Source organism: Brachypodium distachyon, chromosome 2 (genome assembly GCF_000005505.3).
Source record: "Brachypodium distachyon strain Bd21 chromosome 2, Brachypodium_distachyon_v3.0, whole genome shotgun sequence".
NCBI lineage: Eukaryota > Viridiplantae > Streptophyta > Magnoliopsida > Poales > Poaceae > Brachypodium > Brachypodium distachyon.
The window spans coordinates 7690688-7703396 of record NC_016132.3 but is presented as its reverse complement, the minus strand read 5'-3'; the positions used below and the strand labels follow the sequence as shown (position 1 = coordinate 7703396).

General features: G+C 45.4%; 2 protein-coding genes across 3 annotated transcripts; one reads left to right on the top strand and one right to left on the bottom strand.

The window, feature by feature from the left end:
* Window positions 1-1193: 1193 nt before the first annotated feature.
* On the bottom strand, window positions 1194-3284 carry LOC100841926 (putative F-box/LRR-repeat protein At5g54820). 2 transcript variants are annotated; one of them, XM_024459466.1, is made up of 3 exons: window positions 2193-3284; window positions 1914-2087; window positions 1194-1828 (listed from the first exon to the last, which is right to left on the bottom strand). In XM_024459466.1, exons 1-3 carry the CDS (start codon window positions 3207-3209, stop codon window positions 1439-1441), a joined length of 1581 nt encoding a protein of 526 aa, XP_024315234.1. In that variant the 5' UTR covers window positions 3210-3284; the 3' UTR covers window positions 1194-1438. The 2 variants fall into 2 exon arrangements, with proteins under 2 accessions (XP_024315234.1, XP_003565610.1); XM_003565562.4 differs by having other exon boundaries at window positions 1926-2087; window positions 2193-3281.
* Window positions 3285-8932: 5648 nt separating this feature from the next.
* Window positions 8933-11704, top strand: LOC100841620 (probable FAD synthase). The gene is made up of 7 exons (XM_003565561.4): window positions 8933-9362; window positions 10172-10217; window positions 10320-10486; window positions 10577-10694; window positions 10771-10853; window positions 11026-11085; window positions 11380-11704. Exons 1-7 carry the CDS (start codon window positions 9262-9264, stop codon window positions 11585-11587), a joined length of 783 nt encoding a protein of 260 aa, XP_003565609.1. The 5' UTR covers window positions 8933-9261; the 3' UTR covers window positions 11588-11704.
* Window positions 11705-12709: the final 1005 nt, after the last annotated feature.

Below are 12709 nucleotides of genomic sequence, written 5' to 3'. Positions count from 1 at the left end.
CCTACAAACAAGGCATGTAGTCATTTAGATAGACTAGGAAGTAGTGCTTGTAGAATTAACAATCTATGCTCACAGCTTCTTTTCTGAACATTAAGCTATTTCCAAAACTGAACTGTATGCATGTCTGTGTGGCACACCTACATACACAGGTTGACAGTACAAAATTTGACAACAAGAAAGCATGTCTTCCTATGTAACCTCAAGATGACATTAAAAATCTGAAGTAAGCTTCTACTATAAACCCAAAGACTTAATAAGAAAGCAATACATCACTCTGTTTTCTATAGAGAACACTGACAAAAACAAGCTGAGGTTTTCCGTAACTCCTCTTCAAGCATCAGAACAATACACAATCAAGCAAAACATTCAGTTTTTCCCCTTGGACAACAAAAAGTAGTTTTTCTCTACTCCCAGGCTATACCTTCTTGCTCTGCTCGTCCTCCTCCTAGCTGTTCTGCTACTAAGCACTTCTCCTCCAGCTGCAGCACGACTGTCCCTGGCCTTCTCCTCCCCGACTCCTTTTCTTCCCAAGCCCCTGCACTCTCAGGTGCTCAGCACTTCTAGGTCGCAGCCATGGCCTCCAAGTCGGGAGTTATGGTGTGGGGAATTTTTACACTGGTAAGAACTATGGAGAAGAAACTATCCCTAGCTTGGGTCGATTCCTAACTACACCCTTCTCAGGATATTTACAAAGGTCACCACGTGGCTTTGGTATGGTGCGTGGCTGTGCCTCAGCTGGCCAGCTCCTGCTAGTGTTAGTGATATCTTGTACACCTGTAAAACTGTACAAAGGGCAAGATTTTGGAAAAGTAATAAATAAATTTATTTCTCTGACCAAAAAATCTCTACCTGTAAGATTGGTTTGCATAAATACCTTAGTATTATTTTTAGTAGTCATATTCATGATCTTAGCCATGTGCCCCTCTGATATTTTCTAAATCAAAATACTTAATGGGAAGTAGTTTCAACTTAAATACATACGTTTCACTTTTGATGCACTTTCGCCCTCGTAATTAACACAGCGAGTTAAACGAAATATGCCGGTGAAACTACTAACTTATGTGACCCTGCGGTCTTAAGAGTTAGACGCTAAAGATCGCGACTTCTTTCTGGTTGGAGTTAATTATTCACAAACATCAAGCATACAACCCTCATAAAAATAAACAAGCACAAATAATTAGTGGCAATAAGTATTCACTTAAGCTTTTCTCTTCTTGTTGTAACTGATTTTCAGTTTAAGTGAATAAAAAAAAGTGCTTAGGCACGTGCGTATGCAATGCTTGATGCACAACCAAGTTTATAGCTAAAAACAGGGTTATCACACAAAGCGTGGACGTTCAAAACGGCAGCAAATCCCACTTTGGACCAGTATCCATAAGACACAGCAAATCCCACTTTCAAAATAGAGATATGTCCTACTCCGTACATATAAACTGAGCTATTCCCGGTCATGGTGGTAGTACTTGCTGTGCGCGGGCCTCCGGCTGCCATCGTCCCTCGCCCGGCACACGACGACATGGGCCTGATCCCGCCGAGCTTTCCGAACCTCCGACAATTGCTCCTGGACGATCTGAAGGAGCTGTTGCTTGTCTTGGTCATCGTGTCTCAGAGTCGTTCCCCCCTGTTCTGCTTCTGGGTCTGGCGTGACGAGCACCAGCTGCTCCAGGGCAGGCGCCATCCCCACGAGGAACCTGAGCAGCCGCAGCTCGCGCCTCGTCCCCCGGAAGTTGGCCACCTTGATGAACGTCAGGCGGCCAAGAGAGATCTCGTGGCCGGGAACCATGTCCGTGTCCTCCTCTTCACTGTCGCCGTCGCAATCGGCTGGGAGCTGCACGGTTTGATCCGGTCGGGAATTTCGCTTGTCAGAGTCGGCCATCGTGTCGTGTGCAGTTCTACAGGATGGTGCATGATACCTGGATGTTTACCTGGATGAAGAGGCGCTCGAGAAGCGGCGGCGCGGCGAGCTCGAAGAAGTCGGGGAAGCGCGTGTCGTCGTCGTCGCCCAGGGAGCCCATGAGCACCTGCAGCTCTTGTAGGTTCGGGGTGTCTATGGTGGGCATAGAGAAAAATCTCTCTTCTTCGATGTGCTGCCAGATATCGATTCAACAATCAATCGGCGCATGTTTAGCATAGTTTTGTTTTTGTTCATTTTTGTAGCCGAGATATAGGAACACGTTCGAATTGGATCGTACCAGCAAGGCCACGGAGCAAATTGTCAGGATCTTGGCATGCGCGACCTTGTTTAGGAACTCTGTGTAGGCGAACCCGTCGAAGACTTCGTCTTCTCCGCTAAAGTCGACGTGGGACAGGTACGCGTCTCGCAGCTCCGGCGTGGCTTCCGACGGCGGCGGCGTCACGTTGTTGCCTTTGCTGCCGATGAACTCCAGGGGCTTGCTGTCGTCTTCTCTCAGGTACATGAGATCGCCGTGGAAGGCGAAGGACTCGAGCGCGGGCGCGGCCACCTGCAGCTGCCGCACCTGGCAGCGCACGACTTCCAGGCCGCGCAGCCTCCCGCCGGCGATTCTCACATTCGAGAGGAGGTCGCAGCTCCTCAGGCTCAGGAACTCGAGAACGGGGCAGCCGGAGACTGCGTCCCGGAGAGCGTCGTCGGTGACGTCGACGTGGCTGAGAGACAGCGACGTCAGGCCGGCGAGCCCCGCCGCGCCGGGCGGGACGTGGCGGAGGCTGAACCGGCTGAGACTGAGCCGGGACAGCGAGCTCGGGGAACAGAACAGGTCCCCCCGAAGCTCCACCTCCGTGCGGCGGAACGTCCCGCCGCCGTCGTCCTCGGCATCGGCCTCGATCCCCCCGCTTCTTCTTCTTCCCTGCGCTCTCAGATCCACGTCCACCTCCGTGGCGCCGCTCCCCAGGGCGGCCGAGATCCAGCCGACGACGTCGCGCTCGAACGCGCCGAAGGGGGAGAAGGCCACGCGGAGCGCGCGGAGAGGGGCGGCGCCGCGGGCGCTGAGGCAGCGGTTGACGGTGGCGACGAACTGCGCTCGCGAGTGACCGCGGACGAAGTCGGGGTCGGTGAAGTCGAGGACGGGCGAGGCGGCGAGCGCGTGAAGCCAGAGGCGCGGCCACCGCCTGGAGAGGGCGCTGGTGCGGACGGCGTGCTTGAAGGGGAGGCGGGCCAGGATGGAGTGGAGGACGTCGTCGGGGAGGCCGCTCAGCCGGTCCTCCTCCTCGTCGGCTGCTCCGGCCGCCATGGCTCTGCGATTTTTCCTCTTTGGGTTGGATTCTTCCCCCGTTGCCTACTTGCCTTCCTCACGCGTTGACGAGCTTGACTTTTATGTCTTCAGTGGTTGTTGATGGTGATGCCCTTGATGGAGCTCTTTTTTTTGCTTTCGCTAACCTTTTCTCCCCTTTGGAAAGGCCTAAGCTGATCTTCTTTTCTTCTCGATGAAAGGCTATCCCTAATTAATCATTTTTACCGTGGTTTTAAATAGCGCCTTATTTTCTCACTACAACGTCGCTATAGCATATCTGAAGACCCGACGCCAAGTTTAAGCACCCGACGCTACGTTTAAGCAATTTTTCTCACCATGCCACTATTCTCGCTATTAGCATGCTAAATAATGCTAAATGCTATATGCTATAGCATCGCTAAATATTATAGCGTCCAAAATTGATCAAATAGTACCACGTCGGACTAAAGACCATACTCAAAATCTCCTAGTCTCAGTCTCTCGGACCTAACTGGTTCCACCATGAGGGCCGGAGGCGGCAAATCCTCACAGCTCGTGACCGGCAGCGGTGACGACGACTCCTTCCTCCAATTCGCAACAGACCGCCTTTTCTCCATCTTGCGGCCAGCGGCGTCGTCACCTCTAGTGCTTCAATTATGCTTTGTATCTTTTGTTTATGTCATGGATTTGGTCTTCAAAATGATTGGAGAATTTTTTAGTACGTTGTTATGCTGAACATTTAATTTTAGGCTACATTTGATTTTTTTTTTTCAAAACGCTATTTAAAATAGCATAGCATCTGGATGAGACGGAAAACCATACAGTGGAGCATTGCCCTGCCAGAGTATTTTCTCGTCAGAGTCTTAAAGCCACACGAGTGACCTGTGAAGGCTGCTTGCTTGACCATTGCCCAGAGACACAGCATCTCCTTACGCAAGATTCACCGGGAACAAAACAACGCAAGCCACTGGCTTGCAAACCTTGGTCGTGTTGATAGGCAGTCTTGTGGGTGGTTTAGCAACTTTCCTCTGCCTTTACTGAATGTTCTAAGAGATGATTTCTCTACGCCTGATTAATATATTTTCTTTCCCTTGCAAAAAAAAACGATGCGTGCGATGCAAACAGCCAAATCTGGGTTGCACAAACTGTTGCTACACTAGGGAATAAACGCGGATTGGTATCTGATCGATCCTACCATCCGAGCATGGGACACACGTTAAAAAAATTGAGGGAAAAAGACGGCTGATTCCGTCCGTTCGATTTGATTAGATTAGCAGAAATAATTATACCTTACCAAATTAATTGACGTGGATTTGTATAAAAATCTATGCAAATTCACGTTAATTAATTTAGGACGGACGGAGAGAGTACAATGAATCATAAGCAAAGGCTAGGCAAGGCCTCTGGAAAGGAGAGGGAGGAGCAGAGAAAAAAGTGCAGAAAATGAAAGACTAATCTCTCGGACCCGTGTAGGATGTTCGGGATCTGTTTTGGATCTTCTCCCAAATCAAATGTGCCACATCAAGAGCTGGGAGCGCATTACCGCCGAAGATCCTTTGGTTTCATTTCTTCCGAATCCGCCACTAGGCATAGATGGGACGTCCGATCCTTGCATTTTTCCTTCTTCCGGAGGCCGAGAATGAGAGAATCCCGGTGATCATTAATAGACATCACTATTTCATGACGTCATCACCATCGTCAAGATATCATTACAAGTACGCACAAAATTAACAAATGCGCCAAAAATAAATGATAGACATTGATCCATTGTCCTCCCCACCCCTTGACGCCGGATCGGTCTTCAGAGACGAGGGCTACAGGAACCAGCGAAGGTCAGAGTGATAGATGGTTCACAAAGTGCCAGCTTGGGTTTTTCTTCATGGCTCTCCACGACTCATGTGTCTTCTTGAGAGATTTATTTATACCAATATATTAAATTAGAGTTGGTGGTGATGGTACGGACGTCGCGGTACGTTACTTCACCGAAATTACGCTCCATATGCCACCAGAAAAAATCGTAAAAAAACGAAACGTTTTTTCCGGCCGTCCCACGCACCCTAACAAGAAAAAGAAAACATAACGTCTACCTTGCGCCGCCGGTCGTCGTGTGCGCTCGTCCCGCCCCGATTCTCTTTCCCTCCTCCGCGCCCGAGGCCACCGTGCCCTAGCTTGTTTCCCGCACGGCCGCGGAACAGGTCGGGATCCATCCCCGTTGCGAAGGAATCCTCCAGGAGGCCACGTCACGATGGCATCTCCAGGCGGCCAGCGGTGAGCATTCCTGATACGATCCATCCATCCATCCTCTCCCTGCCAGAAGTTCCGATCCGTGCCCCCCGTGCTTCGCGTACACGTGTTTCGCCACCGCCAAGCGTGTTGTGCCACCACAAGATTGTGCAGTGCACCGCTACCAGATCAGGGACGAGGAATGGGCTTCGCTGTCCAGATCGATGGGATTGGGAAATTGAGGAGATCTAGCTCCTGCCTACTCGTGGTCCTGGATGTAGATAGGGAGAAGGGAAGAACAGGCACTGGACCGCCAGATAGGGAGTAGTTGGGGAGGGGACAGGCCCGCAACGAATGAGGGAAGTGGCAGAGTGGGCCGCCAGATCGAGAATGACATGGGTTGCCTGTGTAACAGATTAAAAAAAAGTTAAATGGGCCGTGCCGCACCGGCATGTAGGCTTGAGATCGAGGCTTGCGGGCCAGCACAACCCGTTTAGTTCTGTGCTTTTTGGCCCTGCGAGCTCACGGGCTTTTTGGCCCGACCAATTGGCCACCTATAGTCATGAGGTAGCGCAACGTCTTCTGTTTTTTTTTATTGATGATCAAGTTTTTGCGAACACATGTAGTCAAAGTGAAAGAGACATCGTGTGCATAATAACAAGATTATCTTGTTTGTGTGGGATATATTCTCCGCAGTGACACAAATTCTATTGACTTTGAGCATTCATGTCGATTTCTAAATAGTTTCGTCACTGTACATTTGCAGGAAAGAGTGTGGTGGGCCATTGCAAGTCACGGGTATTTTACTGGTCTATTCTAATCCGTCTATCTACGTATGCAACACAATTTTTGCAACCAACCACACCTACCATTGTCGTTGATGTTGCTACTCCTCCCGTCCAACAAAGTATGTCTAACTCTGATTAAATTTTAATGCATCTATATACTAAATCATGTCTAGGTACATTTAAATTTTTAAAAACATGAGACATCTTTTATTGGACAGAGGGAGTACTATTTTTCTTTCAGGAGCGCGAGCATTAGACAAGATGCATCGCATGGAAAGTTTAGCCAAAACAGATGTTTGGCTTGGTCACTATGTGATATCATCGCTGCTAGCACATTCGCTCGTTTATTACAACCTCTGAGCCACTAAGCCTGTAAGAGACATGAAACTTGATGAAAGTAGCACGAAGACCAAACTTTGCCTCATTGAATATGACACCCAGCGGACAGTCAGTGGCGGATCTAGAATCTTATCACTGGGGATATTACGTTCGACACTTATAGATCACACAATATCACAAACACTACACAAAAGGTACATTTTTTATTATCAAAGCTGCATCACCATTGTTTTCAAAGCCATAAGTAGCTAGATTTAGGGGCATATTGAGGCCATAAATATCACGTAATATGAGATTTTTTTTGCAAAATTTTAGGGGTACGGGTACCACGGCACCTACTAGTAGTGGTATTGCTATTAGATCGTCCTTGTTTACACAGAAGAAATTTTACTTCTGATAGCTCAACTGTTGCTAAAATAATTCCCAAATAATATTGTGGCCGCATGCATCAATTGATGCGCATACTTGGGGGTCCTTCTTTTTAGAAAAAATAAATCAAATTTGCCTTTTGTTTTTGTATATATGTATCAAATGACATTCAAACGGCAGATCCAGTTTCCCGAAAAAAACCCGCACACATCCAGGCCAAACTTAGGCCCGTTTGGAACGCAGATAGAGAAAACACAGTAATAGAAAAAATACAGAAATTGACATGACATGTATATGAAATCATATACGAATTGAAAACATAGGTTTGAGGTAGAAAAAACGTTCGGAACGCAGGAACATTGAGAGTTGTTTCATGTGTGAAAAAAATGAGCTCAAGGTGGATGTTTTATTTCCTATGAAATCACATTGTAGCAACATTGTTTCACAGGAATGCACATTTTTCTATCGAGAGTGGATTTTCTACTCCCCAGCGTGTTGCTCCATCAATCTTGTCCGTCCGCGAAATCTCCTACAGCCACGATGGCTGACGTGAGTTTATCACTGTGTCGATGGAAGCTAACGGAGTCTAAAGGGCTTCCCGTTAGTATGTTAAAGAATGGCCATGCCTTTGACTATTCGATCGATAGTTCCAGATGTAAAAACATGTTCCTTCCAGATCTATAACTATTCCCACTAGATGCATTCAAAGAATTATAAATAATGTGTGTTTTCTCTCTCTCTATGTATATATTTTCTCTCTCAAGAATATGTGTTTTTTTTCTCTATACATATATTCATTCTCTCTCAAGAATATGTGTTTTCTCTCTCGATCTATATATAAATCAATTCTCTCTCCAGAATATGTGTTTTCTCTCTCTATATATATATATTCATTCTCTCTCAAGAATATGTGTTTTCTCTCTCTATTCAATTTCGTTTTTCTCTATATATACATATATATCCAGTTTTCTCCGTATATATATGTCCATTCTCTCTTAAGAACATGTATTTTCTCTCTCTAGTCGTGGACAGAAAAAAATCTCACGGCCATATATACTATTTGAAATTATAATTTATCTATGTTTCCGATGACATCTGAAAATCCTAGGGACGTTGTGCATAGTCATGAACTGTTCACGAACTATTTTTTTGACATGATTTATAGATCGAATTTCCTTGATTGGTTTGTGATAGAAAGCTAAAGCCAGTTAAGTAGTAAAAAACACGGTACCCTCTCAATTTCTGCATGCGCCCATCCTTCATAATCCACATCCAATCCATTTTTGTCTTTACAGATGAAGCAGTAAATATTTTCTTCCACATTGACATGACATCCGATGTACATATACTATTCCAACACAGTCTAATACTGTGTCATTTTGACCACAAAAGTTTTATACATTGATTGCAACAACATGGGCAACTACAACGCGGATCTTGAAACCCGGCCGGCCATCCCATTCCTATCTCATAAGTCATAATAACGCCTTACTTTCCTGTCGCAAGCATCCATTCGACAGCATGGATTTAATTTCCCGTCGCAAGCACACATATCAAGCAAGCTCAAGTGAAGGCAACCATAGTAATTCACACGGTCAAATATCAATTAAGACATGACCTATCAATTGGATACCATATAAAATGGGTTTACAAATATCTGTCCAGACCTGTTCCAATACACTGTATTGCTTTTTTTTTCGAAAAGGAGGAATACCCCCGGCCTCTGCATCGATCGATGCACACAACCATATATTATTAAAATCATCCAACATCCAAAAATATCCAAAATACAAGTAGCCGGTTACTAAAGAAAAATTACATAAAGTGAAAGGAAAAATGACTTGACATGTTACGATTACAAATAGGGGCGATCGTACCTATATGCTGTAAGGATTCCGTGAGTCTGCTGTTTGTGACTGTGTGTAGACGTTTTGTGCCGGTGAGGAGATGTGTGGCGTCTGATAAGGGGAGCAGCGCTCGAGAGTAAACGAACGTTTCCCTTTTCTATCCTTTGTTCCGAACGGTGCGAAGGAATGTATTCATGTACAATTCCTTTCCTGTAAGAATTCCGTAAAAATCCTCGGTTCCAAACGACCCGTTGCGTCAAATCCAAGATGATAAAAGACATGTCCGTGGCAGTTACGCTCGAACAAGGGTGCCGAATTTGAATCTACGCCGGCTGGGGTATACCTCAGGCACGCGCCGCTTCTTCGAGTCCCGGCGCGTTGCTCTGTACTTCGATCGATCGATTCAACCCACTCACCCCCTTGCGAGGTCGCGAACTCGATCTCTCTCCCGCACCTCGCTTGCGCTTCGCCGGAGGAGACAGCACGGCCGGGCCGGGGAGCGGCGCCATGGAGATCGACCGGGCGGTGAGGGCGAGCTCCGACTCTCGTATGCGCGCCAAGTATGACCGCGCCGTCTACGCCATCCAGCGAGCCTTCGCGCTCTACCCGTACGTGCGCACACGCCCTAGGCCTCCTCCGATCCTCTCCCTCTCTCCCTTGACAGGACTCGTCTCTGCGGGAGAAATTTTATCTTTGGTTTTATGGAGTAGCAGGACTTTTAGTTTAGGATATTTTTCATGCATCTTCCTGAGTGATGTCCTTAAATTCGATTAGTTCAATCGATTGTAGGTTTTTCGCCCCCCTTAATTTGATCCACTGATCGACGTGATCGACTCAGTCAGGGTTTTAGAGCAGTGAACAGTAGGTGTAAATTAGTATCTGTTCGTCGGCTGAGCGTGTTACCTGAAGAACAAAAATAGAATTCAACTTGAGCCAGTGTTTAGTCATTTAGTGCTCTCTCTTTTTAGACATATTCTTAGTCGACAATCATAGCCATCCGATTAAGATTTTTTTATCTTTTGTACTTGTATGAATCTTGCACAAATCTCAGTGATTGGATCGAACGGTTCTTAGCGTTGACTTAGAAATAGTTATAATGAGACATACAAACTTAATCAAGCAAAAGAAAAGCCATATCGACCATGCATCTTTTCACAGAAACAGAAGTTATGATACATAAATTCTGTACTCTTGATCTGAAGCTGTTACAAGTGGATGCTTCTAGATGCATTTAGCCTATGTCCAAATAACTTACTTGAATTCTGTAGTGCATTATGGATATGCACAATGTAGTTTTGAAACAGTACTAATATTGTGTTGTGCAAGCTTCAATAGTGGGAAGGATTTAGTATTCGGGTGTTACCTTTGGTATATAATAGTCGGTCCAAATCTTAGTCTCAGATATTTCACTTTACAGGTTTGACGAAACCGCTTTCAGCTTCAATGGTGGCAAAGATTCAACGGTAATATATCCATGTCTATACTCTCTCCTCAACATTTTAACTGCAGTCACTTGCTTTCCTTTTCACAAGCTTAACACGATATCAATGTAATTCACCAAACAGGTACTTCTTCATTTGCTTCGGGCTAGCTACTATCTCCACAAAGTAAGTTCAGGCTGCGGAGATCAAATGGATAACACCATTCAAAACTGCCCTATCAGGACCATCTACTTCGAGGACCCTACTGCATTTCCTGAAATAGACGCGTTCACTTACGACACAGCTGCGGTGTAAGAACTCACGTCCCATGTCTAATTCTTTTTGTTACTGAGGAGTAGGATGAAAGAATAGCAGTTTCATGACTTTTCCTGGCTCTGCAGCTACGGTTTGCCATTGGAGTCTATCAATACAGATTTCAAATCTGGCCTAGAAGCTCTGTTGAAAGAAAAGCCTATTAAAGCAATTTTCCTTGGCACTAGAAATGGCGATCCCAACGCGGTAACTTTCTTTTCCAATTACCAGTGATTTATTATCCAGCATATCCTTAGATTAAACTAACAATATGAAATTACAGGTTGATCAAGAACAGTTCTCTCCTAGCTCAGCTAGCTGGCCTCCTTTCATGAGGGTGAATCCTATCTTGAATTGGTCCTACAGGTTTGTTTCCTGATCATGTGAACCAATTGGAGCTTGCAATTTTTCAGGGTTCTGATTCAGTTGTAAATCAGTCATAAGTTTTTCCAGAGTGCTAATTTAAATGTAAAGCAGTCATAATTTACGTTTTGCCAGTGCTAATTAAAATTCTGAAGAGCATGCTGTGCTTTGACAGGGATGTCTGGTCTTTCCTGTTAACCTGCAAGGTCAAATACTGCAGCCTTTATGATCAAGGGTATGTTCATTCAGTCTTGACTCTTGAACTTTTTTGGTAGATATGTGGTCAACAGGATCAGGGTGCTATTTATCGCATCATTCTTGAGAAAATTAACTTAGTAGGAACCCTCTAAAATGTATGGAATTAGTTCCCTTTCCCTGTATTGGGCAGTATTGTTACTATGATATTCTAAACTTTCACCTCTTTCAGTAAAACTAACTTGTTATCTCAGTAGTTCCAGAAGCTATCCGGTCTTTAGTTTATAAAATTTATGATCACTCATGCATCTCCTTCTACTTTCTCTGATTCAAGGTACACTTCTATTGGGAGCATACATGACACTGTTCCAAATGCATTGCTGAGCGATGGGTCAGGCTCGTTTAAACCAGCATACATGCTATCAGATGGAACATTTGAAAGGGCCGGTAGAGCAAAGAAGATCAATAGCAAAGCAAAAAGTAGTTCTGATGCAAGAAAGGGCATGGATAAAACTAAGCCACGACAAACGAGTCATTTGTAGTAAAGTACATTTCAAAGTTCAGGTGAAATCCACACGTTCTAGGCAGGTCATAAACTTTGTAAATCTCATTGTGCTCGCTTTCTATCAAGATCTCATCGATGAAACTATGTGAATATTAGCGTGTATATGTTCAGTTTATAATATTTATTGATTAACTATAACATCTGTGCATTAGTAAGATTATTACATCTTGCATCTAAAAAAGCTATTATAGCCAGAACGTTTGAATTTAGCACTGCTTGAACGGAAGGTGAGGATTGCGAATGCTTGTATGTCTTGTTGCAGCAAAATTGTTAGAGGCATCCTTGCCAGGTTTGAATGGACCCTAGCTTGTCACCTTGAGGAATCTCTTTAAAAAGTACTGTACAATATGAAACACACGAATCCATGTGGAACTGCTCAGAAATTCAGAGTTGAGAGAGAAGGTTTCTTCTGACAGAGCTTTGTGAACGCTCGTAACATTTCTGATCTAAAATCCACCCCTCCTAGAAAAAAAACCATGGAACTTGCGAACCAAGAACTGATCCAACTGGTATCAGACCTGTACACAAACTGCATTCCAGGAATTTCCGTCGACACCATAAGTCTAAAACTATTGGAGACCAAGGTTCAGGCGGCTTCTTGCTGACCTTGAGCTTAAGGAGCTGTACTTGGCGGGTCGGCGCTTCACATGGTCTAATGAGCGCAATCGGCCCACGGTGGAGCACTTGGATCGTGTTTTTTCGAGTGTGGATTGGGAGACGCTGCTGCCCAACTCCTACTTATCCGCTTTTAGTACTGCCACGTCTGATCATTGCCCTTTGATCCTTGATTTGGCGGCTGATTTGAGAGTGGGGCATAGATTTCATTTTGAAACTTTTTGGCCGAAGGTGCCTAGCTTTCGTGAGGTGGTGTCCACGGCTTGGTGTGAGATGGCTCATATTCTCAATCCATTCCAATGAACGGCCGCAAGGTTGCAGGTGGCGGCTAGACGACTTAAAAGCAGGAGTGACAAATTTGTGGGCAATACCAAGTTGCAAATTTTGGTGGCCACGGAGGTGATTTTGCGGTTTGATGTGGCTATGGAGAGGCGGCCCTTGTCTGCCCAGGAGAGGCTCCTTCGATCTCTCATGAAGAAGAAAC

What these genes read in the sequence shown, in the direction of transcription:
- LOC100841926 (XM_024459466.1), bottom strand. Translation starts at nt 3,209, where the DNA reads ATGGCGGCCGGAGCAGCCGACGAGGAGGAGGACCGGCTGAGCGGCCTC. An exon ending in TTTGCTCCGTGGCCTTGCTG is followed by an intron (nt 2,088 to 2,192) that starts GTACGATCCAAT and finishes GATATCTGGCAG; the next exon opens with CACATCGAAGAAGAGAGATT. An exon ending in TCATCCAGGTAAACATCCAG is followed by an intron (nt 1,829 to 1,913) that starts GTATCATGCACC and finishes CAAACCGTGCAG; the next exon opens with CTCCCAGCCGATTGCGACGG.
- LOC100841620 (XM_003565561.4), top strand. Translation starts at nt 9,262, where the DNA reads ATGGAGATCGACCGGGCGGTGAGGGCGAGCTCCGACTCTCGTATGCGC. An exon ending in CGAGCCTTCGCGCTCTACCC is followed by an intron (nt 9,363 to 10,171) that starts GTACGTGCGCAC and finishes TTCACTTTACAG; the next exon opens with GTTTGACGAAACCGCTTTCA. An exon ending in ACTTACGACACAGCTGCGGT is followed by an intron (nt 10,487 to 10,576) that starts GTAAGAACTCAC and finishes CTGGCTCTGCAG; the next exon opens with CTACGGTTTGCCATTGGAGT.